The sequence below is a fragment of the Coturnix japonica genome, chromosome 7 (genome assembly GCF_054131305.1).
Source record: "Coturnix japonica strain WE chromosome 7, WE-NBRP24, whole genome shotgun sequence".
In the NCBI taxonomy this organism is placed as follows: domain Eukaryota; kingdom Metazoa; phylum Chordata; class Aves; order Galliformes; family Phasianidae; genus Coturnix; species Coturnix japonica.
Genome location: NC_140669.1, coordinates 20,381,826 through 20,409,441, shown reverse-complemented (window position 1 = coordinate 20,409,441; position 27,616 = coordinate 20,381,826). Strand labels below are relative to the sequence as shown.

Here is a 27,616-nt window from a genome sequence, read left to right as displayed (position 1 = left end):
AGGCCAATTACTGTGGGAAAGTAGACATGCTGAGGTAATCACTAAGAAACTTTTCCCATTATAAGAAGAGTTAGTACTTAATGGAGGGGAAATACTGACCTGACTCTACCTGTGTTTCTCTGTTTGTACAGATGGTTTCTCAGTTTCTGAAACCACTTTTACTGAAACACTTCTCACAGGGGCTAACATTGATTAGGTTATTGGAAGAGGCAGATGAAAAGGAGCATTGGAAATGCTTGAGTGTATTTCTGCAATTTCTGGAGTGTGCTTTGGAAGAATTTCTGCTTGTTGTTGTTGCTCTTTTCACTTTATTGTTCTTGTCATATTTGCCTTATGAGATGACCAAAAAAGCAAATCTCCATCTGCAGCAGTAGGATACTAATTTCATATTTTGCATAGACCAGCAGTAATATAAAGCCCACATTCACACCTCAAATGCCCTGTTGTAGTTAGGTGCAGCTTTTCTTATAAATAAATGAGAATAAAATCTTGTTTCTAATGAAAAGTACAATGTTCAAATAAAAGAAGGCTTTCTCATAATAAATAGGCCTTTGACACATTTAAAATAGATCAGTGTTTTGAGCTTACTGGTTGCCTTGTTTTTCTGGAGAAAAGAGAAAACTTCTTGCTTTATATCTCTTGCAGGGTAAATCATGTCTATGAGGGTTGCTCTCAGTCTCTCAGTGGTGACCTGTCCCAATAATCTGATTCAGAATGGTGCTGGCCTTTAATTTGTTATTAAATAGTTAGTATAATTGTTCAGTTTGACATGAAATGTTCACCAGCTCTTGGGATTTCTCCACTGATTTTGGGTTGCAGGCATCCTTCAGAGGTTTTCTTACATGCAATATTCTGCACAAATCTAGTTCTCTCAGTGACAAGCTCAGGTCAATCTATTCTCAGTAACTGGTGTATTCAAAAAAGAAAAAAAAAAATGGAGTAAAGAGCAATGTGTTACACAGTGGAAGGCTTAGATGAAACACTTTATAAAGGTCTTTACAATTATGGGTTAAGCATTGGTGTTTCTGACAAGAATAGTTCAAAGGCAGAGCCAAGATACACTTTCACATAAACTGTTTCAAGCCATATACAATTATCTGTCTACCATTATGTCTCCCTGTAGGAGGCTGATGGTTACCATTCACTGAAATGTCATTTTGGAAAAATCATAAGTCTACTAAATGGAAATGCATTTGCTCTGAAGAATGTTCCGGTATTCACACAGGTTCTTAAACATTTTCATCCTAACAGCGAGTGTGATGCATGGCCATTGTAGACCACCTTCCAATCTGAGATTGAATAACATCTCTATGGCAACCACAACCACTGCTTACATAGAAAAATAATATTTCATGAACATAATATTCCTTGTTTGTTACAATAGGACATAACAGCTGGATATGAAAAGAAAAACTGATTTTTTTAAGCTTGATTGACTTGGAGCTTTTCAATTGTATTTTGGAGACTATTACTCTAGATTGCATCAGGTTTGTTTTGGAATGAACAAAAAGATAAACTAATATTAACATGTTGGATATTGCTAGTGTGCAGTCACACAGGACTTTCCTTTGGTGGATCATCTTTGATGGATAATCTATTCATGTCTGATTTACCCACACCCACCAGCCTCCATCATTTCCCTGAGCTGAGTTACTGCAGGGGAAGGGTACACCAGCAGCTCCTCCACCAGTGTCCCAGTGTGATCACTTTGAGTCCTGGGTTCTTCCCTCTGTGTCATCCATCCTTCCACACAGGACTCAAACAAACTCAGAATTTCTGGGCTAACACACAAACAAAAGAAGCATATCCTGTTCTCAGCTTTCCTTTCTCCATGTAGGACGCATCAAAAAGTGTTTCAGGGCCACCAGCTGTTGCTGGTTAGAGCTCAGATCTCTGCTCTGCGAGGAGTTCGTGAGAGGTAACAGACCAGAGGAAGGGCTATTTACTTCGGATTTCACGTTCTAACAGGACGGTTATTTCAAACTCTGAAAAATTCTTCAATTATGAAAGAGCCCATTGAACACAGGAGCACAAACAAGGTATGAGGCAATTCGGAACGGTATTAAGCGTTCTCCAAAAGCTGAGAAAAGATCCAGCAAGCAGGTTTGCTCCAACCCGCGCTCAATGTTTTTCTTTAGCAGAGGAATTAAGCACCGGAGATTCCCCCACCCGTCGGTCCGCCCGCACCTGAGCGGCTGAGGCGGGGCGGGTCTCCGGACGCATGCGCTGGGGCGGTGGCAGCGGGCGAACCGCCGGGGTCCGGCGGAGTTGGGACGCGTGCCCTCCGCCTAGGAAGAGCCGGACTGCTGTCCCCGCCGGCACCGCGCCGCTCGCCTTACGCTAGCGGCAGAGGTAAGAGCGGGTGCGTGCGACGGGGACCTTGCTCAATGTCACGGCGGGATGGGGATGGGGCTGCGGCGGGCGGAACGCAGGTGAGGAGCGGCAGCGGGCTGGGCTTCCCCGCTCTTCCTCGGCGTCTCCCGCAGGCACGAGTCTAGTGGGGAGAACGCGAGGCGCACCGCTAAGTAGGTCAGTGCTGAGCGCGTGGCGGTTCCGCGTCTCGGGGATCAGGCTGCGCCTTGCCCGGGGCGGGACGGAGATCCGCTATCCTCGCTCTCGTAGTTCAGCGGGCATCGCCCAGGCTTTGGGACAGGATTTCTTTAGAGAAGGCGGAATTGACCTTTATCGAGGAGCCGTCCCGATGAACTAGCGACCGGTGCAGGCGTTTGGCATCGCAGGTGTCTCCGTCGCGAGCCCCGCGGTGCCGGGTGGGCACACGCACAGTCGCGAGCGCCCTCGTGCCGGGGAAGCGGCAGAACTTTCCTGCCCACGCGGCAGCGCTGAGGGCTGACCGCCCCGCGGGACTCGGCGTGGGCACGAGGTCTTCGCTTTGAGCTCGAACGGCGTGGGGAGGCTGGGATGCTGGGTAGTTCTAAAGCGCTGCAAAGTTGAAATAAATCTTAAGAGCGAGCGCCTCACTGCAGCAAGCTGCTACTTGCTGGGGGAAAGGTAGCAGAAATAGTTTTGTTTGCATCCTCTTTGTTGCCTCATCAGTGATGTCTTGCACGCGGTATAAAAGCGAGGCTTAAAACCAGCTCTGTTACTGTCCAGAACCTGCACGTTTTCATGCCTGAATGCAACACGACGTAGCAGTGCTGGCGCTGCATCACAAGGCCGGTAGGGCCATGTCACTATGTTCACGGTACGCGGGGACCGGCGAGGAGACCGCGCTGCCTGTGCACAGAGTTCAGCTGGTCCCGGGAGGGGGGGGGGGAATTTGCCTGGCTGATCCCGCTTCTCCTTTCCCAAATGAGTCCTCGTGCTACTTTCTCCAACTCACCAGGTCAGTGATCCACTTAGAGGGAGGAGTAAGAGAGGTGGTTTGCTCTTTTTCTGCTTTTTGAGTGCTAAGGTGTTTTTCCATGGCTGCAAACTCATTCTGAAGCCTTCTGGTGTTTAGGATCCTTGCGTGGCTCTTCCATAACTCGTGCCTTCTACAGTGAGTGGAGTTTGGTGTGACTGTTGACAGGCAGACATGAAATGAAATTGTGATATTGGTCACACAAACTTTTTTTTTTCCTTCTTCTATTATTTGCTTAAATTATGCATAAAGTGGTAGGAATTTAGAAAGAAAAGTCTTTGTATGGTGTCTCCATAAAGGTACCAAGTTTGTGTTTTTCCCTGATGAACAATATGAAGGGTGCTTGTTTAAACTCAGAAGTGTTAACTAAACTGAAGCAGTATCAGGAGATTTTGCGCTCTCGCCTCCTTCTACTGGAGCTGTCCCAGCAACTCTGTTCTGTGCTGGCCTCTGCCAGCTCGATGTAATGGCTGTATCACACCAGTTTGGTCTTTCCTAAGCCACTGCTCTTAGCTGTTCCTGTCTCATTCCCCTCTTGAATTTCTTCAGTGAAGTTTTAACTTAAAGGATGTCTTCCTATTTGACTACTACTGGCATAAGAGCAGGAAAGTCTTGTAGAAGAATCTTTGGGAGGAGTGAAGGCTTGTTAGTTAATTAGCTGGGAAGTCCTTAGATTTCAAAAAGCAATGAGGGTTGCTTCATAAAACCTAACAAATGCTGAAGTGTCACTGCTCTCCTTGCTCTCCAGGTTATCACAAGGGACTGTTGTTCGAGAGTATTTGCTTTATGAGTATGAAAATCTGAGATGAGACAGTAGTGTTGATTTAAAAATGAACATATGGAACAGTCGTGGTTGTCTCAGACCTTGAAACATCTGTCAGGCTGTGCTGTAACTAAAGTTGAGTGCAGTGTTTGTTCTAGTGTGCTGGGATATGCTGCAAAGCTTAAATCATTTATAGTCAATAGGAACAAAAGATAATTGTAGTTTGGATAGCTTGCATCCTGAAGTTCTGTTATCTGTTTGTTTTAAAAACATCAGCATTCCTTCTTTGTGAACTTGTAGGAGATCAAAAGTTATAGAACTGAAATAACTCATTCAGAAGATGAATGTCTGTCCTAATGTCTGTCAGCCATCGTGATACAAACAGGAAGCTCTTAATAGATGCCAGCCTGTATTGCCTCTGACACAATGAAGGCAGAGGCGGGTACCTAAATGCTACAACATCCCAGTAGCTTTAAGGGATATTTACCCAAATGTCCAAACCGCACAGGCATCTTGTTTCCTCAGGCTGGTGAATGCACAGCAAGCTGAAGGAATTACAGGAACTTCACTCTTCTGTGTGATCCTAACATTCCACTAGCTGCATAGGTTGGTGGGTTTGCCCTGGGAGCTCTGATTGCCTAACTCTGCAGAGGCACTGCAGGAATTAGTCAAGGGGCTATTTTCTATTCCAATTTTGCTCACAAGTGTAAAATGCACAGATTCTCTTCAAGGCTAAAACTTCTCTTTGTACTGCAGCTCTAGGGAGTGCACTTTATCTTTCTATGGGAAGTTTGCTTTTGTATTTTCTTAGCAAATGAAAATGTTTTTAAAGCAAAGTGTTTTTAGATGCTTTCTTTTAAACACTTGTGAAAGATCTGGTGTGAAAATTTTAATTAATGTTTTTCATAATCTGTTTTCTGGTTTTATGCAATGCACAGAGCGACTCAGGGAATTAAGGCAAAAATGTCTGCAGAGTGTAGTCATTTGACTGCATTCTACCTTGTTGGAGAAAGTGCTGATAAACAGTATCTGGTGTTCCAGTACAATTCTTGGCATCAGTGGCATGTTGGTAAACTACAGGATTACAGAGCCCTGAGTGTTTTATTTCAGTATAATGTGTTTTTAATGACAGGAGGTCAGGGTCTTACTGTGCCTCTCCCAGTCCTTCCAAAACCACTTTTAAAAAAAAACAAACAAAAAAACAACCCTTTTTTCTTTTGCAGTTCATCTCATTTGTTGAAGATAAGCTGATGTATTTCCATGAGTGATGATTCATGCCCATTAACCTCCACAGCTTTATTGTGTTTCCTTTACAGATGAGTGTTCTCATCAGGTTGTCCCCAGTAATTCTTTTGAATATCTTCACATTGTGAAGCATAGAATTTTCACGTGTAAGCTATGCATTCTACATGCAACTGTGATTTTTCTCACATATGAGCTAATGCTAACATTGCTTTCTATAAATGTATTAATTGACGTGTTAAAAATTCATTAGAGAACCTGAGCTGCTAAGGCTTGTAAAAATAGAAGCCTTGCAAACCAATCTAATTGTATCAGTGCAGTTCCAATCCTTTTCTTACCAACACTGGCACCTTACTATTTTGTTGCTGTTGCATTGCCAGGGAGATCTTTTAAGGACAGGTGGTGCTAATGCACATCTAGTTCAACTGCAGTGTTTACATTATCCTCATACCCAAAAAATCATCAATATTAGGCTGTTATGGAAGCATCAAAAATGCTTAATTCCTTGGGATCACCCTGTATCACTTTGTTCATTGGCAACAATGTTTTTTTAGCATTGAACATCTATAATGTGGTAAATTAAAGGGGAGAGGTAGCAAGAAAAAGAGGTTGTTTTTATTTATTTTTTTGCTTCTGCCTGTACTTATTTAGACATCTAGAGTTCTTTTGACTTATGTTCATCTTTTCATTTACATAGCTTTCCCTGTTTAGGACCCATTTTATAGGTTTTTAAATGTTGCAAGTCAGCCTCAAACAGAGAGACTGCATAAGTAGGTTTCAGTTTACAAATTGACAAATGCACATTCTTCTGTGGCAGAATACAGGATATGCATAATTGCATCTCTTGGTTCATGATTCTCCATGCCTTTTCCAGGCTGTTTGGCTCGATGACAGGTGGTGGGTTGATGTATTGGTAAAATGCTGATTCTGGAGTATATTGGATAGTGTTTCTTTACTCTTAGTTTCCTATTGGAGATCTGTCTATTTGCTGCAGAGATGCCAGAATGAGAGGGCTTGGGGCATCCCATTTGAATATAGTAGACTATCAGGTCTCTTTAGTCTTATTACAATTTGATACAACTTCAAAGATTAATTAGTTTTTTTCTTACCCCCTCATTTTGAAGCACACCATGCTAATGCTAGTTGTCATACCATTGATCCTTAAACTATAATGTGATTTTTATGCAACTTGGCTTACTTCTTCAGTGTTTGTTTCTACTGCAACTATGAGGTCTGAAAATGACTTTATTTTTTCCAAGTCAAGGAAAGAAATTAACTTTGAGCATAGAGATTCATTACCAGGACTTATCTCTGAGAAGATGAGTTTGGTTAGGATATAAAGTAAATGCTCTCAAACTGTCTGTACTCTGCCCTGGTCAGCAAGGCTTCCAAAGAAAGTATTAGAACCTTCTAATGGGATTTTATAATGGAAATGCTAATACAAGCCTGCAGAAGAGTACCTAGTCTCTATCTTTGCATGACTGCATATGACAAAGAAAAAAATTGCTTAATCTTTTTTCCTTTGGCCACCAGCTAATAATTGGATGGTGAATCTTTGACTTGGAATTGCAAATGTGTGTAAGTGTACATCATCTTTCTTTTAAAAATGAGGTTATTTAATACATCTTACTAATGAAGAAAACCCCTTATAAATCAGTGTCAGAGGTTTACAGTTGAAGATTCTGCCTTTGTTCTTGCAGCCTTTTCTGCAGTGCGGGGGCACTCTGTGCCAGTGCTGCGTGTTGCTGAGGCTGGGGGCCTTTGCATTGTCAATGGCTTCTGTTTCCCTGCTAAGCAGTAAAACGAACGTGCCTTTATTGCAGACATCACTGGTGTAACATAGAACTTGTAAAGTTAACTATTTGAAAATTAGGAAGCACGAGAAATGTCCGTGTGCCTGTTGTTGCATACAATCATGACTCATTTTGCTTTCTTTCTGTGGGACTGCCACCAGGCTTTGCAGGATAGGTAATGCTGAGTTAGTGATATTAAAAACAAACAAACATTTGCAAGGCTTCTGTGAGGAGAATGGGGGGTCTTCCCTCTGAGTAGATGGGGAACTTAACACAGAAGGGTCAGCAGCAGGTTGGATGATCAGCTTGGGAGCTGTGGGATCTAGTACACCAAAGCTCAGTGATGCAGTGTGCGCTTGTGGCAGTGCTTGTGTTGCTTTGCATTATAGTGTGAGTGTTCAGCATGTCCGTAAACTAGAGCTGTGTTATCAAGCGGGGCTCCCAGGAAAGGTGTGCATGATTAGTGATGGAGCAAGGCTTGATTTCAGTGATTTGTGTAGCATTGCTAGCAGCTCTGTGGAAAGGGTCCTGCTACAGATTCTGCATTGCAGTATTGAGAAGAACTCTCCTGTTGTGGTTCCTGGCTTTTGTACTTTCTTTTTTTTTCTCTCCCTTCATCTTCTACACCAAATAGTGTGATTTTCCAAGGGGCAATGGTTTATGACCTTGGTTGAGTGTTTTGATTCTTCTCCAGTTTGTGAGAGGAAATGTGATGTTCTAACTTAAAGAGCTCACTATTTTTTTTTTTTTATAAGTATGTATTCTTTATTTTATTTTAAAAAGTGAACAACAAAACCCCTAAATTTAATTCTTAGGAATAATTTTAGTGAGTCTTGTCATCCCTAAGCGCTTTTCAAATGTTTAGATACAAAGCATAGCTTCTGGAGGTTCTGAAATGGCTGAAGCAAGGGAAATTAGTGTCGTAGTACTTTATCAGAGCACTCGAGGTGAGGCTTGATGAGCTTTGTCTGATAATTTTTTAAATTATTTTTCACTGGTATTTGCTCAGATGTGATCAGATTCTGTTCCAGAAAACTTTAGCATGTTCTTCTAGACAGTATGTTCCTTTCAGAAGCAGTAGAATCATATTATAGATAGGAGGTTTGAGGCAGCTGGAGTGGAATGATGACCCTCCCAGTCCTATAGGTAACGCAGAAGAATATGAATTGTTTTAGTATGAGTACGGATGTTTGGTGCTACTATTCTATATTGTGTACAGCTGCTCCAAATTAATGCTTTTGGAAATATGACTGTTTTATTTAGGTAGAAATCTCTTCTCATAGGTGTACCTGAGACTACTGTAGCTTTATTGGTCTGGCTGGAGCAAACCTGATGCTGTGGTATGTGGGACCTCTTTGCTGCAGGCAGGTGGCAGATTGTTTTGAAAAAGAGATATTCTTGAAAGGCTAGACAACAGCCACCCCCACTGGCAGTTTCTGTCTCTTTCAACCAGATTTGAGGAAGCATTTCAAATCAAATTCTGCTGTCTCTCCCCAGCATATGGGTTAGCCTCTCCAAGCCAAGAGTAGTGCAAAAATTGCTTAAGAAACTGGAAAATTGAGCTTTAGGACCTTCAGCAAACATCAAGGACAGTTGTGCTGATGATCAGGAATAACAAACATTGACAGAACTAATGTCATAATTTGATTATATTGTCAACGCTGTTGTAATACCATATGTTAGCTCTGTAAATGTGATGGCTCCCAACTCCTTTATAATTACAATTTATTGCCTAAGTCACATAGGATTGAGAGGAAGAGTGAGGCACACAAAACAGGAATGCTGTAATGCTTCTTCTAACCCTTTCAGTTCACATTTGCCAAAATTTCTGCACGTGACTTAGTGGAGGTTTGTTTCTGTAGCACAAAAGCATGAAAAACCTTTGTCCTTGGAGGAACCCCGTGGGTCTCTTATGTTATTTCTAGCTCTCAAGTGCTTGTTACCTTTCTTTCCCAACTGTAAATCAGAATATTAATCGATATTCTGTGCAGTAGTTTTGTGAGAAAGGATTTGAATTTCTTTACAATTCATGTGGGCACATAAGTCTTGACAGGGACAAGAAAACTTCCCCCTTGTTCAGAGGAAGAGCTTTATCCTAATCAGATTTAGAGAACGTTTTTTTTTTTTTTTTAAAAAAAAAAAAAGCCTGTGCTTGTTTTAAGCACCAGATGACACAACACAGAGGACAGCAAGGAGTCTGTGGCTGACAGGAGCGTGTGGGGTTTGTAATCTCTGCGTGCAGCTCTGCAGCCGCTTCCCGCTCAGAGGCTTATTTTACCATGTGGTTATGATAACTGTAGGATCTGTAAAGAGGAGTCTGGAGTCAACAGCTTGTTTCATGCTGAGCGTTGGGGGTCATGGCAGATTTGCTTTCATGCACTGTTGCTGTATAAATATGTATGTAATATTTACATGGTTTTGTATGGAGTGACTCTGTTTTTGCAGAGCTGGGGATCACATTCAGCATAATGCTGCATCCAAGTTTTTTGAATGCTTTTGATAATATATGTTCAAATATTCAAAGTGCTGAATCCATGGCTGTCGCCTATTTTTATATTGCTTTTGTCATGCTTTGTCTTCCTTCTTGGCAGATTATAAGCATCCTCAAATTATTTTCATGTTGATGACTTACTGTAACAAACAAATATACTTTTAAATTTCTCTAAGGTTGAGGTTGCTGGCATTGAACCAAAGGATTATCTTGTGCGGTTTAAACTGATCGTTTCAGCTTGCACTTGAGTGGACTCAAAGGAGTGTGCAGAGCAAGTGGGGCTTTGCAGGCTGCAAAGCTTCTGTCACTTGTTGCCACTGCTCCTGACCTTGGCTTGTCTCTTGTTTTCCCATCAGGCAACCTGATGCCTTGGGTTCTGCCCTTTTCTTCAGGTAGCAGCACTTCTTGACTTTTCTAATTTCCTGCCCCTGCAATGCCTTGCCTGCCCTTAGCATTTGACCACATCCCTCTTCCTCACTGCAGCCCATCTCTAAAAGTTAGAGTGGGCACAGACTCACTGGAATATTTGAGTAAAATATGAATCTTCTGATGGATTCTTTATGTATCTTTAATAAAAATGTCTTTGAGCCCCTCTTCCATTCTTCTGGATTAAGACTATTTTAAAAACATTTTCCATACCTTTTTTAAAAAAAATTAAGCAGAATAATAAAGGGCTTTTCTAAAGGTTTAGTTGTGAAATCTGTGAATGCTTCAGGATGGAAGAACATTTGATTTTCTTGACTTTAAGGTTTTGATGGGAAACCAATTACATGATAACAAGTTGTAAGTCCGCTATACAAGCACTTGAATATGCCTTGCAGGAAGGCGTTATTGTGATTGATGAATATTTTCATTTTAAAAAACTTCTAAATGCCTTTCTTTTGTAGCTTCAATCATTACATCATTAAAAAGAATAATAACAGAAAGAATAAAAATAAAAACATATATCCATACCTATATAAACATCCCTTGGAGAAAATGCTTTTTGATTTAGAGGATCATCCTCATGCTCTATTTTTATGTGACCATGGGATAATAGGTTTCTTTTTCCCTAACAGAGGCTCTAGGTACTATAGTAATATTATGTATGCTTAAAAGGGCTGTAATCTTCTTTTATTTCAGTTAATATGTCTGCAACAGATTTACCTCTAACCTTCAAAGATAATGTTGTACCACATAATTGCATTGAATGAGAAATCTGGTCTATGGAAATTGTTTTTCTGAAGAAACTGTAACTTGTTGGCAAAGGAATCTTGTAAATATTCTGAAGGGTTCACAGGTAAAGTTAACTGCTAGATTTAGGTGTGTTTGATTAATGCTTTCCATTAGTGTATGTATAGATTTCTTGCATTGTGTAGTTCTGTCTTAAAAAGCATAGGATCTTGGTCTTATAGGAAAAAATGTACTATGCTCCAAGGCTGTAAACAAAACTGTACCTCAACAAGTGTGCAAGGCAGAGTTAAGTGTTATTACAAAAGAAGTGAAAGGTTTACTCGGTTTCATGGGGCTTCTATGCTGAGAAATTAACTATTGATGTTTTTCATGAAGTAATGGCCATTTCTCTGGGGTGGAAGAAGGGGTGGGGGGGACCCTATCAGCTTGAATTGTCTTTCTGTATTTGAGAATATTTTACAGAAGATATGGCCAATTTTAAAGCTCTCTGATGTGCAACAATGCAAAATTATATGCTTAGGTGACCTGTTAATTGGTTCTCATTCTGTCTCATATGATTTATAGCTTTGTGACTCCTAGGTAAAAATGATGTATGACTTAATGGGGTGGAAATCTAGACTGGATTCACACCTCCAATTGTTTAATGCTTCCTCTAGCTAGGTGACTAGTGTGATGGGAGGAGAAGAAAGCAGCTGCAAGCATCTTCTCATTTATTATGGCTAGAACATAAAAACCCATGCTCATGTGTCTCCTGTGGTTGTTTGCTTCCTTGTTACATACCCAATTCATTGGAGTGAGGAGGGAATGTCGCTCTTCCATAAAACATAAGTATAGCAGGTGAAAAGAGAAATACATGTGATATTTCTTGTTCAAACTTCCTTTAATGCAGCTATTTCATATATTAGGATAAAGTTAGACCTAGATTGAGAATATGAGACACTTAATGTTCCAGTGGTAGGGAGGAAAATCCTCTACAGGCCAACAATTTTTGTTAGCTCAGGGGTCTTAAATAAGCTTTTATTTATTTATTTCCCATCCCCAAATAGCTTCTTTGTCTACTTCAGTATATTTTGTGTGCCAAGTAGTTACAATGTTTTACGTTACTTTTAGGCCTGAAGTTTCTCTAATTACATTAATTTTGGAATATTTGTCTTCATAGCATCTGTGATACAGTGAGTTTGATTTATTTAAGTGCAATACTGTAAATTCAGAATGGTTAATTCTGATTTTTTTTACTAGATTTAATGGTTGTGAAAAGTCTGAAAATGAACATGGGCTATAGAGTCTTTTCCAGTGCTTTTGAAGTTTGTTACTTCTCCTGGAATATCTCCAAGCTGTGATTTCTGCTAGGCTTTTCTGGAGGTCTATTGTGCCCAGTGTCAGGAGTGTTTGTGCCATTCACAAAGTAATCCCTGCAATCTGTGCTTGCTGTTAGAATGGCAAGTTTTGCAGTGCAATCCCTCTTTTGCTCTGTCTTGCTGAACTAGATGATCTGCATCACTCCTTTTAAATCTATGTGGGGGCTTTTAAAAAGGTTAATGTATCAGGCTTGCTTCTTGGCTGTGAAGTGGTGGTGGTTCCTAGTTCCCCGTGTGGGTGTTCATTCACTTGTCACTACAAGGTAGGCTAAGGTCGCTGCTGAGAGCTGCTCTGTGTTTGAGTGGGACATTGGGGGGAAAAATGGCTTTTCTGGTTTAGTCCAGAAACTAGGGAAGAAGCTTTGCCAGTATGAAATATAAGTGCTTGTGCTAATTTACTGTAAGTAAACTTATTTAGGTTTACATAAGATACAAGCTATGATGCTGCTAACATCTTCCAGCATCAGATTTTTTCCTTAGGAATGATTTATCCAGTTCTCAGCTGTACTTCTCTCTCCTTAACTTGACTTACAATCAATTATATTTTTGATGGTGATGTTTGTAGAAAATTGAAATGTTAGTTACCCATTTTTCTAGGTAAAAAAATATATCACTTTTTATGTATGTGAATATAATACACAGGGTTACATAGATAATACTTCTGTGTAGTTAGATGTCTGTGTACCTGCTCTTACCAATTGTTTATTACTGAATTGTGGGATTCTTCTTTCTGACACCGGTGTCTGTCAAGGTACAGACATACTGGTGTACCTGGGTCCAGTCATGGAGATGTGCTTGTGTCTGTGTGTCCTTTCTTTCTGAGGGAGTTTGTCACATGGGCACTGATCTACCTGTGTGAGATCAGAGCCTAAGCGTATTACTGGCAAATGTAATTGGATGCTGGGCTGGTGTTGCAATGCAATTTCTTTCAAGTGTCACCCAAGATTAACTGAAGAGCATGAAGGATGGAGGACATGTTAACTGCTGAATCCTTGGGAAATTGTTCCAGAGAGGAGGGAGCTTCAAATAATGAGCTAGGGACTATGGGCCATTACTACGTATAATACCTTGCTCAACATGAAGTTCTAAAATGTTTCTTGTTGCTTAGTGTAATTTATTTCCTGTGAAATAATTTGATTAAGAAGTAGTATCTATGTATCAATATGTTTATTATTAGATTATTATGATTAGTTTTATTTATCTAACTGGTGTTGTTTTCTGCTGATGAATCTTATCTAAGTATAAAAAAAAAAAAAGAACAAGCATCTAAAAGACAGGTTTTGTGTGATGAAATATTTTCCAGTTTGAATGAAATACTTTCATTAAAGCTGCAGGCACTGAATGCTGTACTAGCAGTGTTTAGGCTTACAGTGTTTTAGGAACCTTGGGATTAGTGTTTATCTGTCCCATAAAGGATACGAATCATTTAGATTAGAAGTAATCTGATTGTATTGAAGTACAAATTATAGCACAAATGCCATTCAAGTGGGTTAAGTGACTAGGGTTGGTAAACACCATATGACTGCTGATTGGTCAGTGAAAGAGTATTAACTGAAAGATAATGATGGATTTTAATCCAAATCTCTAAAGCACAACAGCTGTAGTTCCCAAATGAGTTCTCTCTCTGACAGAGTTTTAGGACACTGGTTTATTTGTTCCCTACTATTTCTCTTGTGCAAGAATTAATTTGTAATATAATTTGTTACTCCAGTATAGAATATAACTATTCCATATGGCTTTCTTTGAATTTCTATTCCATTTTCCATAAGCGAGATCACTATAATTTTTATGAACACTGAAGAAAGTGTAATGTTTTTCTTTCCTTGTATTGTAGTACATTAGTCTGAATTGGCTAAGGAAAATCAGCTGATGTTCTACCTTGTTTATGTTTTTTTTTATTAGTAAGAAGTTAAATGATTGCACAATTTTAGGTTCTGATTTAAATCTTCCCCCTGTTATTTGTGCATACCCTGAAATAAGCATGTTCATTAAAGGAATTTGATGATTGACTGAAAAAGGAAAGTAATCTAGCTTTGTGATTCTCTGATCCATCTGTCTGGATTGGGAAAGTCAACAGCAGGAAAGATCAGATGGTCCCCTATGTTACTGTTCACAGTCCAAACACTCAGACATTGGAAGAATTAAGGTCCTTTAGAATGACACTGTTACATATCATCGATGTTTGAAGGTGGAAAATGCAGGTGGCTAGTTTCTCTCCTGTTCATGATTTCTTCAGATCATCTGGGTACTGTGCCCTCTAGAGATGTGTTTTGTCCTTTTCATGTAGCCTTAAGTCCAGAAGTTCACATTATGTTGCAAGAGTAAGCAGATATGGTCCCTGTCCTTTGGATTTACAGCATAACTCAAAAGGCAGCTTGGGAGCCTCTTCCTGCTTACATAAGTTATTGGAGGAATTAGCTGAATGGAGATGTTCAGTGCATATGTACAGGAGCCCTTGATTGTCTTTGTTAGAATAGTCTGAAATGCTGTTAGAAAATCATGACAAGGAACTTGTGGCCTGCCTCTTCTTGGGTTTGGACACTATGAAGTCTCGTCTCTTAATCTGTTCTCATATATGTGCTGTAGATACTGCTTCTAGTTTGGCATGCAGTAATGCACTAAAAGCTGAATAAAACAGGCTTCCAGTAAATGGAAACTAAATTGCAGATAACTCTATCTATCTATATGTACATATATATATTTTCCCCCAGGAAAAAAGCTGAATATTGGTTTGTGCATCCAGGTAACAGGATGTCTACTTTAATGCTGCTTCACGGAGAGGGTAATGTGAGAGAAAGTGATAAGGTGCCCATATATATATGTGTGTGCTTCCATATGCTTGGCCCAACAATAGCAGTGTTGTGTTGCACCTGCTCAGGGGTCTGTACACAAATTTGTCTGTAATATCCTTTGCAGGTGAATTTTGTCAAGTCTCTGAGCTCTCTGAATTGCTTTCCCATGTGATTTCCCATAGAAAAATGACAGTCTGTTTCTGTTGATGATGGAGCTTGGCTTTGTCTGTGCATTGTAGGTAAAAGGCTGATAAATATTTGAAAACAACCAAGTGTCATTTAATTGGTGGTTTGTTTACTGTCTGTATCACCATTTAGCATAAGTGGAGTGAATTATGACAGCTGAGGATTCTTGCTGTTCCTTTCCAGTTATTTAATTGCTGTGCCTAATGAATTGTGATTAAACAAAAATCGATTTCTGTATCGTTTACAAGTATATCAGTAAATGAACTGGTGATGCCTGAACTTACTGATTTTTAGGGATATGGAATTCCAAAAGTGATGTGTTGTTGTCTAGAATTCTGCTTTAATTGCTGCCTTTGTAAGTTCAGATGGAGATGTGTGCAGAGAGTTATTCTGATCAGGGAAATCCTCGTTTTTATGGAGAGTCTTCCTTAGTCTTAGTATAGAGGATAACAGAAGGGAGAAGTTGAACAACGGGGAGGAGGACATACTTCCTTTCTGCTATATTAAAGAAAAGTAAATGTTATTTATTTCCCTGCACACGTTGAGGAAGGAGGAACTTTAAACCCACAATTAGCACTGTCCCAGTACAAGTGTCAGGATATCACCCATGAACAGTTTATATGACTAAGGGCAGGTGTGATTGTTGGTGATTTGCAACTTGGGAGCATCTTAATAGTGTGAATGGTGGGAGCTAAAGCCACAGTGTATGAGAAGTGGCTTTAGACATGGTGCTAAATGATAAAGGCTAGGGTATAAGAGGACTAGATTTTAAGCTTTTTTTTTTTTTTTTTTTTAAAGCCCTGTGTTTTCAGCAATAAAAACAACAGCAGTACAGGACTTAACAAATGTCTGGCTAAGGGAACTGCAACACTCTTGCTAGGCTGCCAGAAATAATGCCAGCTCCAAACATTTAAAAATCCTTTGTCAAGTCCTAGGATAAATAGGTTTCTCTTTAATTCCCATCTAGTTTTTGAGTCTTTAGGGTTCTCTGTGAGGATTAGAGGGATATTAAGAAAAAAGGAAAAAAAAAAAAAAAAAAAAGGAAAAAATAAAAAGAGTTCCCAGAGGGTTTTTATAACTGCAAGAACCAGGCTTAAGAGAAATGCCTAATGCTGCAACATGAAAATTTTGAGAGCTGGCAGCCATGGACTGGTTAGTGGAGTGTCATAAGAAAGAGAGGCTTCAAATTGATAAATTAGTTTTTCGTAAGTGAAACTTTACAAGTGTTTGGTGTTTCAAAATGTCACATTGATGATGTCAGCATAGGAGACATATTCAGTTCACTGGAATTTTTTTAAGGCAATAAAGCTTTGTTTAAAACTGTTTCATAGCAGAAACTGTTCAATTCCCTAGTATCAGTTATTTAGCAATAACTGCTGTACAGATGAACTATGTAAGCTCTAAAGAGCGAATAAGGCCCTCATCAGTTGGGTGATCTACTGGAGCGATTGTTTATCACAAGGATATGTTTTTATTTCTTAATAAAGTGTTCAGGAAGTTGAAAAAAACACCTAATGTTTCCAAGGAATGAGACTGGACAAGGGAGAGGTTTACTGAAACAGGGTATAAGAGTCAGCTTTACTGCAATGTCTGAAGTTGCAAAAGGCTTTGAAAAGTGAATGACTGGAGGGAAATATCTCATGAGACTAAATTGGGTTTTTGGAAGGGTAACTTCAGCTGTAAGTGCTAAAGTGAAAGCTGCTTGTTGTGCGTCTCAGCATTTTCAAGTGAAAAAAATATTCTGCTCATACTTCCATCTTTCTGGGGGTTATATTTATTCAAAGGAGATTAATGGCCGATTTTCAGTGTGACTGCCTCCATCAGAAATTTATCCCTTCTCAAAATGACATTTTTATGGGAGCAGTATGTATGAATTTCTGTGAAAACTTCAGATTCCAATGTGATAGGTAGAAGAATATTTATGTCTGTGAGGAGATTCTGGAACTGTGTTCTTGGCAGGATGGCAGTATAAGACTAAGGGCAAGGTGTGTAATTTTGTCATATCTTTTTGTGCTAAGAAATTTCATTATGGTATTGCATTTTAATTACACTGTGGTTATGCGGACATCTTTTAATGTGTGCTATGCAGATTGCTACAGTAGTATGCATAGAGTGGTATCTGTGGTCTCTGCAGAAAAGAATCTACTATGATTTAAACTGATGCAGAACTGATGATTTTGCAAACAGTCATTTGAAGGTGTAAGGAAACTCTGTCTGAGGGCACAGGAAAAACTCCAACTTGTGCCCCTTGTTGCCTTTGGTTTCTTTTGTGGATGGGGGAACACAAACTGATGGATGTGTTTTGTTTTTTATTTGCTCAATTTCTTTAAATTTTTATTTATTAACATTCAATAAGAGATTTAATGAGGTGATTGAAGAAGAACATGTAGCATTATTTTATGTAGTCTGAGTGTTTAATGGTCCCTGACTGAGGAAATTACTGTTTTCTGCGAACCATCCATAAATAGATGTGACAGGTGAAGGGAGTAAGAGGAACTACATGTGATTTATAAAGCAGGCAGAAGAGGTCACACTGGTTCTGCTTTCTAATTGTTCTTTCTTTATCCTATGTGTGTATAGTGTGACAGTGCATGAACAGGAGAATGAAAGCAATCTACAGAGATATGGGAGTAGGGAAAGAACAGGAAAGAAATCCTAAGGTGGAAAACAGCTGTTCAAAAAGCAGCAATAGAGGGATATAAGGCAAGGAGTCAGAAAAAACATCCTGTCAGCAAGAAGGAAAATGCAAATAAATAAAATCTTCAGGCCAAAGAAATCTGTAAGTTCTGCAGAACTTAATCATGTTTTCTGGTCTCAATTTCCCTCCAGTTTTCTCTGTGCTTGTGGGCTGTGTGAGCCTTTTGCCACTGATGACAGTGAAAATCCTTTGCTGCTCTCAGGGTGTTAGCGGTGGGCCCTGCAGTGTCTTGTAACTCATTCTTGAGATCTACTGTTTGTCTGTTACAGCACAACTTACCCTTCCTCTGCTGGGCATTTTGAGAGCTACAGCCTCCTGACCTGTCTGATCTAAAATAAACTTAAACTAACCTAACAGGTCTCAAAACTTGACAGCAGATGGCACATGCTTTTGTTTAGCCCTGCATGTAAAATCTTGGTGGGTGGTATCTGCCTTAGGACCAAATCAGCATCCCACCAGTCACCATCTGGGATGGCAGATGATATGTGGGACTGTCATGAATAAGCATTCTGATGTTTGTAAATGTCCGAAGGAAGACACAGCTTGTTAGCACTTGCAGTTGGTATGCAGTCAGCACTGCGAAAACCTCATGTTATGCAGTATTCAGCAGAAAAAGAATTTGTGTATCTTGGGTCCCTCTCCATCATACGGGTGAGTATAAGGTGATACTTCTTCCACAGTGTTTGATGGTGAACTTGCATGGTGCTTCTGGCAGGCCTTTAGTCATTGCTGGTGCTTCTTTGATAAGAATAGCTCTTCTGATTCTTAGTTACAGTGTCATAGGTGATGTTTAGATGACTCATATCAGATCATACCTGATATTGATAATGAGCAGTAATTTGTAGTATAAAACACATCCTTGTTTTAGCAGTATAGGCTTATTTAATGGGTGAAGGAAGGGGACAGTTTGGACCCAAAGGTGTGAAATGACTTTGAAAGAGCACAGATTTTTCTTCTGTAGATGTGTATCTGTTTGTGTATGTGCATCTGTGAGAAGGAAAAATTGGGATTAGGTAAGGGTGATCCATGAGAATACACATGTGCAGCTTCCCTCATTCAGCCTTTTTGTGGTTCTATGCGCTACTTTGCCCCGACATGCGTATTTTGAGAAATGCTATTTAGATCAGTTGTCTTTAGTCCACTTGTTATTTATGTGACTAATCTTTATGTAGGTTATTTTAGATGGTAAAGCCAATTGAGTATGAAGCTCTGGGATGTACTGAGTATAAATATCTTGGAAAGAAGGAAATCTGTGCATCTGCCACGTAACTGCTGTTGTTAAGGCATCTGGTTTTAAAGTGTTAAAGCACATTTTATTTGCACCTGGTCAGTGTATCTCTGCTGGAAGTTTAACAAAATAGTATTTTCTTTAGAGATTCAAACAGCTGACTTGACTGTTCTTTTTGCAGTGCTTCCAGGATTCTTCATGCACAGTATTAAAAAAAGTGTGGGGTTTGAAATGTTTGTGCAGTTTAATGCTGTTGGAATTGCCAGTCATTCTTTGACATAAAGCTTTTGGGGGATGGGAGTAATGTACTATCTGAGTCTCTTCAGATGTTTTCACTTCTTAAGTACAATACTCAAATAATATACTGATGAATGGTTTAAAAAACAAACAAACAAACAAAAAAAAACATAAACAGAATCCCACATGAGTCTTAATTCAAGGAATTAAGGCCTGGAAGCACATGCATATGCTATTTCTGGATCAAAGTGTGAAATACCAGCAAAAACAGTAGAAAGCTGCCTCACTCTTTATGAATTGAAGTGCTCATTTTAGTGTGGAACAGAGTAGGTAGTCAGAATGGGTTTCTGTGAGCAGCAGTCACTAAAAGCTGGAGGTGAGGTTAGCAGACATCTGTGTAAGCCCAAGTGGAATTGGAACAGGCTTGTATCTTTAGCAATGCCAGGGATCTCTCTGTGCTTTGTGTCAGCACAAAATATGCTTGTTTGTGGCTCTTTTAAACACAGAAAATGGAAAGTGTGAAATGACATGTTCAAAGCAGAGCCAGCTTGAACCTGGCCCATTCCTGCAGATGACTTCAAACTAGCTGATCCCTTCAGGTGCTATTATGGGCTTTAACTTTACCAGCTGGGTGGTTCTCTTGACTGTAAATCTGAACTTGTTAATAATACAAAACATATGTCTCTTTACCTTTATATAGTTAAAGGAAGCATAGCTTTCAATTTCTTTTCAGTTCCAAACAAGAGTCAGTACTTTATTTGGCAGCTGATATTTAGGATTACTCAGCTGGGACCATTTCTTGAGAAGCACCTTAGGACTGGTCTTCATGGCCACAGGCCAGGCTTGCTGTTTTGAGCAAGGTTTTCTCACCATCAGATTCTTAGTACAGTCAAGCAAGCTGATGCATCTCAGTCTCATGCTGTATTTTTTTTTATGCTGTTTGTTCTTTGTTCATGCTCAGCTATTAATTCCACATAGTCCTGAAAATCGTTTTTCCGGTGTCCAAGAGCTTTTTCACAGTATTACTGTTCTTTATCCTGATTAGTGATTTTTTGAGTACAAATTATACTCAGCTTCTAGTATTGTCAGACTTGTGCTATATGAACATGAAGGCTGTCCACTCAGCCTGCCTTTCTGTTAAGGCTTCCTTTTATGGCTAGGTATTTTTAAGAAAGGTAGAAAATGATTTTTGTTCTCTGTGACCAAAGCTTTACGTACTTCTCAAGCGTGATAATGCTCAGGCAAGATAAGTAACAAGCGGGTACAAGCACTCTGTGGGAATCTCCCATTATGTCAGTGAGTTTTGATCTTTTCTCCCACAAGTTCATGCTTAAAACTTTTTTTTTTTTTTTTTTGGTAATAAAAATAGATGCTTCAGTAGAAATGCTTCTATTTTGTAACAACTTTCTAGTTACTTAAAAGTGATTTACTTTATATAGAAGTATTAAATTTTGCTTAAAGTGATATTCTAAAACATCCTAAATCAATTTTTACTTAAACAAAGAAAAAACAACAGCAACAAAAGTTATTTGAACATGATATTGAAGGTAGATTCAAATTAAATATTCTTTATTTTTCATTCATAAGTTTGTTTTCTGATCTTTGGAGTTGTAAAAGTTGGCTAACCAGTGTTTTTTTATATTGTTAGTTTAGTTTATTTACGTAGTTTATTTTTTTTTTTTTTCGTGTGGATGAATACAAGAAGAATCCTTTAAGAGAATACTTAAGTGCAATATTTGGAAAGACGCAAGAATACAACAATACAACTTCATAGAATTCTAAAGATATAGGAAATGATCTTAGAAAATTCTTAGAGACAACATGATACGATATACTTTGTTAAATTGATCATTGATAAAATGTTCCCAAGTTTTAAGTAAGCAGACTGTGAAAACAGGCAAAATTGGGAATACGTTCAAGAAAATGCTTGAACACCTCATTTTTTACTTGAGCAAATTCAGCAGCTTTATGATTTTGATATATTTTTGTGGAGATGATGTTGTATCCTACTTTTAATTTTAATGTTTTTAACCAGCTGCTTGGCATTTTGGCATGTGAGATATTTTAATCCTGACTTAGTTTGACAAGGAAGCAATTCAAGACTCTCTGGTCTATTTTATTTTTTTCCTTTCTTTCTGAGTATTGCTTTAGAATTAAAAACTATTTGAAGTTTAGGGCTATGATAATAGATTAGAGTTCCTGAATGAAATAAGATCTAAATATGAACTGATAATGGCCATCAGCAATGTTTGGTTAAAGGAAACTGAGTAGCAGCTTTCCTGGCAGGTCTACTCTCTTATAGACTTAGAAACATGGAGGGAGAGATTAAAAGCTCTGTGCGACTATAGGTTGGATGTTTGAGTATCTACATGTTCTTCCACAGTTAGATAAAAATTCTTAATAAATCACATATTAAATAATCATATTTAATATGTGACTGTATAATGGCATATTGCCAATAAGTAGGAAACATCTTGTTCAAATGGTTCATTGTTGTATTATAATGATACAGGAAAACCATCTACTCTTTTTGTAGCACAATCCTAGATTGCTGCCTAGATTCCAGACATGATTAACCTTGGCAGCAGTCAGATACATCATTTCAGGGTGGGATGCATCTCTTTGAACAGTGTGATGTGTAAATCTATTCTTGTTAATGTCAAGAAAGACAGAAATCTGTAAGTAGGGGGGCTAAAGAGGATAGCTTGTAATTAGAAGATGGTACCATCATGGACAGATGCAAATGTAATCCGTCTAGGATAATCTAAACCCAGAGTGATTTTTATTTACTCCAGTTCAGCTGAGCTCTTAGTCCAGTACAGTAGATCTAATTTTAGGTTTCCTTGAAGCAGACAATTTCAGGGGTGGTAGAACAAAGCAAAAGACTAGCTATTTGAATGCTTTCCATTTTATGAATTACCTTGTACTGAACAGCTAATGTTTGTGTTGAGAAACAACCATCTGTTTTCATAGTTTAAAGAGATTCTTGTTCAAATGTTAAATATTCTGAAATGTGTTAGTGTAGAGGCTGTCAGCCATTTGTCACGCCACACCATTCAAAACTGCTTGTACAGTAACAGCAAATGGACTTCTTATTGCCACTGATAAACCAATATCAAAAAGCTTGCTGGCTAAAGCCGTATTTAACTGTTTGGTTTGGTTGATTTAAATGGTTTACTGGTTATTCTTTAAGTGATGCAAGGAATAAAAACGTATTAAGTCTTCTGAACCATCCAGCTTTTACTGTAGCTTTGAATCAAAGCATTCTGTGCTTTGTGAGCAGGTGAAAGAAGAAAGGAAGAGTTGGTGGGTCGTAGAAGTTGAGACAGTAAATAGCTTGACAGGTGGAGACACTGCAGAATGTGATGCCTCCTTGAGGAATTTCAGAATGCAACAAAGATTAAACATAGCAGTTTTTTGTTTTGATTTGTTTGGAAAGAAAGAGGAATACGCTTTCAGAAAGCAAACTTGTCCCTTCAACATATGGGAGATTTTTCAAGGTTGGCTTCAAAATAGTCTCTAGTGCTTTTTTTTAACACTGTAGGATACTGAGCACAAGGCACTATGCATATGCTGTTCACCACAGTATCCCAATAGAACTTGTTGCCCAGATGGTGCAAACCATATGCCTCTCCATAGCTTATCTGTATTTGGGAAATACTGTCTAAAAATGTAGGAAAGGTCATAAGACTTCTTCAAAGCCATTCTAGTGAGTTCCTTTTAGACAGTGCTCCAGAGACATTTGAACTGGTAGGGGTTTTTTTATTGTTTGAGTGTTTTATGGCAACACTGAGGATCTACGCTACAGAATGAGACCACAGTTTAGGCACAGAGACTTGGCTTTTCTGTCTACATAGATAGCTTTTCCTCATAAGAGGTACTTACAAAGTGTACAGCAAAGGCTGTCTTGATTCTTTTATTTATGGTTTTGGTTTTTTTTTTTCCTCCTCACTTGTCTGAATGAACAACGTAGAAAGCCAATATTTTTTTAATATTTCTTTCTTCCATAACTCATTTGACTGTTTCCAAAGGCTAACGAAGAAAATTCTCTTTGCTCTATGTAAGTGGTTGAAGTAAGTTTTCTATTTTGCTTACCTGGCAGAGATCCATGCAGGGCTGGTATTCTAATCATATTTCTAGCACAGTGGCTCTTTGAAGTATGAACTAATTAGGAATGGGCACTGCAAAAGTTTAGACTAGTGCTTAGGAAAAGAATGCTTGGTGTAACCATCACTAATTCATTAGGATAACCAAAAGCTTATTTCCTTTGAGTAAAGATTTGCACATTCTCACCTACAGCAGTATGCTATATATAATACTTTTTTGTAGCTCCACTGAAAGCACAACTCTGCTTAAAAGTAAATTAGCTAAATTGAAAGGCTAATTGCCTTGGGCTTCAAGTATAAAGAACATCCATGCTTAGATTTCTTTCCCAGCTGAAAGAGGCTGAGAAGATGTGGTTTCAGAAATCCAAACAGGGTATCTCATGACAACTAAGAATTTTAATGTGGTGTCATAAATCACTAATTTATTCTTGCTGTGGTATTGCTTGCAGAATCTATTCAGACAGATCTGCTCTGTACACAGGATAAAGCGTGATAGGGAAAAGTGTTTAGTCGGGTAATGAGTCAAATGTTTAAACACTGTTATGCAAGGAAACAGTATGAGTATGACTTTGATCAGAGTAAAATGGAGTTTATCTGGTTTGAAATAGAAGAACTTAATGTCATAGAATATCCCAAGTTGGAGGGAGCCCAAAAACTTCTTTCTGAAAGAGAAAGGAACAGAATTACAAGTATGTGTGAAAGATGAATATGTCATATGGTCCCCTGATGAACCTAGATTTTCTGGACCAATTGGATGTATTCTAATGTACATAGATGTTCTTTGCTTCCTGCTTTTTTTTCTTGTTTTCAAGTTCTCCCTTTTCAATTTTTAATTGGTTCTAGTTCTGTAAGTAATTGAGTAAATACAGCTACAATTATATGCCACTATCATTGTAACGTGCGAGTCACTTCAGGGTGATTCATGGTATTGTGCTCTCTAATGGGATATTTTAATTTGTGCTTGGCATCTATTGACTGCTGTTGAGACTTAACAAATAGTGGGCTGCATCCAGGTTATACAAAAGCAGAAAATAAATTACATCTGTTAGTCTTAAATGAAAGCATTAATGGGTTATATGCTAAATAATAAAGTTTTAAATATATATTGACATTTGAACTAAAGCCAGTTGCTTTTAATATGAAGCTCTTCTGTTGCCTTACACAAAGAGAGAATTTAAGACACAGATTCAGGTGAAAAGAGGAGAATGTCAGTATGGAGCTGAGACAATTTGCAGGACTTGTAGTAGTAACTGAACAAGGGTGAATTCAACTGTTTTTAGGATCCAATCCCTGTGATCAGCTTTGTCTAGGAAAGGTGCTAAAAATGTTGGTCTGTTGAAAGATGAAAACAAAATAGCTATCTGGAATGACAGCACTGTATGTAATTATGCATTCTTATTATTTTGGGAGAGAGGGGCACAAGGGCTGAATATGGTGCAGGTTTAAAAACTCACAGTTTTTTTTTTTTATATTGGTGCCCAAGTTATAGAGATCATGCAGATTCGGTTTATGTGTTTGGAACAACAATCTTTGTGCCTTTTAAGTGATGATTACACATGTACAGGTGCTGCTCAGAAAGTAATGCCTCCTATTTCATTATGTTGGCCTGCAACAGCAGAGGTGAATGTTGGAGATATGGCAGTAGAGGCTGAACCTTCTCAATGGTATTCTGTTACACTTTGTTGCTGTGTGACACAAGACATCAATCTGACAAAATGGCATCTGACTTGGAAATGTGTATGAAGCAAAGGTGTGTCACTGAATTCTTCCATGTGGAAAAATTGGCACCCACTGGCATTTGTCGTCTCTTGCTGAACATTTATGGAGACTGCATAGTGGAAGTGAGCGCAGTGAGGCGGTGGGTGGTGCATTTCAGCAGTGATGGCAGTGAGATGAAAGGCAAGCCATATTCTGGACAGCCATGCATATTTTTATAAGCACAGCATGTAGGTTTCTGTTCACTGCTGGCAAAAATGCATGGTGGTGACTACACTGAAAAATACTGTTTTGTAGCTGAGAATTTGCTCTATCGAATAGTGTTATTGTGTTCTTTGCAGCTGTTCTACTTGCCATGGAAACAAAAAGGAAGCATTAATTTTGGAGCAACCTATGTAGATTGGCAGCATTTTGCATGTAGTAGGGAAAGCATATTTGCATTTTAGAAAAGTTTTGCTCATTTAAATTACTGTTTAAAGCTGAGCTAAATGTAGGATTAGCTCTCATAAAACTCATTAGGAGATGCTGTATGTAAACATGTATAGATACATCTTTTAATCACAAACTCAATTATTTTGTTTGAAAATCACACATTCTTTAAGGATCTATAAAATGTTTTCTATAGAACTCTTATTTTTCAAGTAGATATTTATGTAGAATAAAATGTGAACATAAGCAACTGGTAAATTTGACCAGACTATCACAGATGTACAGATCTATTGTTGTATTTTGTCCATACAATAATTTCCACTGTTTCCCACTTTTAATAAATTTGTATTTTTTAAAAATTTATTCTTAAACCTAATTCTAAATTCTTCAAAATCCTGTAGATAACAATTACTCTAAATGGACTTTTTTGATTTTGTGGAGTACAATGGTCATATAACTTCTCTTAAGTCTCAGCTCCCTGACTGTAGTCTCAAGTAGCTGCCTCTGTTACATGATAATGTTAGTGATCTGTGCAAAAACCTGAGATGCTAAATGGCCCCATTTCCTATCTGATTCCTGGTGAGTGAGAATAAATACTATGCAGAACTCTTAGAATCTCTGTAGTGAAAGGCCTTTTTTTTTCTTTTTTTCCCTTAATGGGGAAGGGGGAAGAAAAACTTCCTAGTCACTTGAATTTATGCAAGTATCTGGAGAACATGGAGGTTAGGTTAGGAAGAATGTGAAGTTATTTTTATGAGGTTTGGTTTTGTATAAGTTCTTGTACAAGTTTCTTTCATACAAGTGCAAGGCATTCAGGTAACCTCTCTCTAGAAGTCTTATCTCTTGGGACACATCTGCATTCACATTAACAATCTTACGCTGACTCAAGTGCCAACTGTTCTTGTATTTTAGAGCCTGGACACTTCAGCAGAGATTTTTTTAAAGGTGTTTTTCCAAACAAAGCTTTAAAGAAGAAAGGAGATAGAATTTGAAGAGAGGACCTTTCAGATAATAATCTTGCTTGACTTTTGAGGGTGTGGGTTTTTTGTTTGTTTGTTGTTTTGTGGTTTTTTTGGACAGGTGTATATACCACAGAAAGTGATCATTTAAGGTAGAAGATATATTGTATTAAAGCTGCCTCTGCTGTGAAGTCTTACTGGGTATTTGCTACCATCATTTTTACTTTGGAAGAGACTGGATAAGGCTGCCTGTATGGAAGTACCTTTACAAATTGCATTTTAAAGATGCCAGATACTTAACAGGACCTACAGAAATGGCCAAAAGTTTAGCAGATCTCTCTGAGAGCGATTTAAAAGAAAGGAAGGTGTTTTTTTTGACTGTTCCTGCATGTTTGCCGTCTGTTGAACTATTCTTGGCTGCTGGACAGGTTGGGAAGATGCCTGCATCGGTTTCAAGAGGTGTAGTTCCCCCAGCTAGTCCCAGAAGCCACCTGGGTGCTCATTCAGTGCATGCATGGAGTCCTTTTGGCTCATCACAGCAAGCAGGAGTGTGGCTTTGCCTGATTATATCACACCTTATTTGAAGTGCTTTGCTGTACCAAATGTTCAGGTCTCACATTTCAGGAAGAGGAAGGCTGGGATTTCTGCATGGGAACAGACTTCTGAGGGTTGTTTGGCTCTGCTTCCTGGCTGCACGTACTGGTCCTCTCCAGCCATGTACCCATCAGAGCATGGAGTTACATGTGCTCCTGCAGCCAAGCTGGAGATGCAGATACTGGTTCTAAAGTGCTCTGTGAATGCTGCTCCCTGCAGCTGTGGGGAGGTTAATGCTTCCTGCAACCAAGTCACTTTTTAATTTAGACAACTTTAAGCAGTCAGTTATTTTAAAATTTCGGCTTGTGCTTTTTAATTCTTAAGTAGTAACAAGATACTGCTTTCTGTATTTCTCGTTTGTTCTTTATTAGTGTAGACAAGATGGTCTACATCTAAAATCAAGCTTAAAACTGTTCTGTTTATGAATTTTTTAGTTCTTTTGTTTTGTGAGAAGATGGGTTTTCTTGCTGGGATGTTACCTTAGGGTGTA

The 27,616-nt window shown here is 38.7% G+C and overlaps 1 protein-coding gene across 8 annotated transcripts in view; it reads left to right on the top strand.

Moving 5' to 3' along the window:
• The first annotated feature begins 1,685 nt into the window (after window positions 1–1,685).
• ZNF385B (zinc finger protein 385B) overlaps window positions 1,686–27,616 on the top strand; it is a 149,929-nt gene continuing 123,998 nt past the window's right edge. For 2 of the 8 annotated variants that reach the window (XM_085552662.1, XM_085552654.1), the window contains exon 1: window positions 1,686–2,039. Coding sequence is in view for 2 of the 8 variants with exons in the window: in XM_032445863.2 (XP_032301754.2) it covers window positions 18,370–18,508 (139 nt within the window). In the remaining 6 variants the exon portion in view is untranslated. Of the gene's footprint in view, window positions 2,040–2,264; window positions 2,353–3,223; window positions 3,344–15,962; window positions 18,509–27,616 lie in introns of those variants that run through there. The other 6 variants (XM_085552659.1, XM_085552653.1, XM_085552661.1 and 3 more) reach the window with 5 other exon arrangements.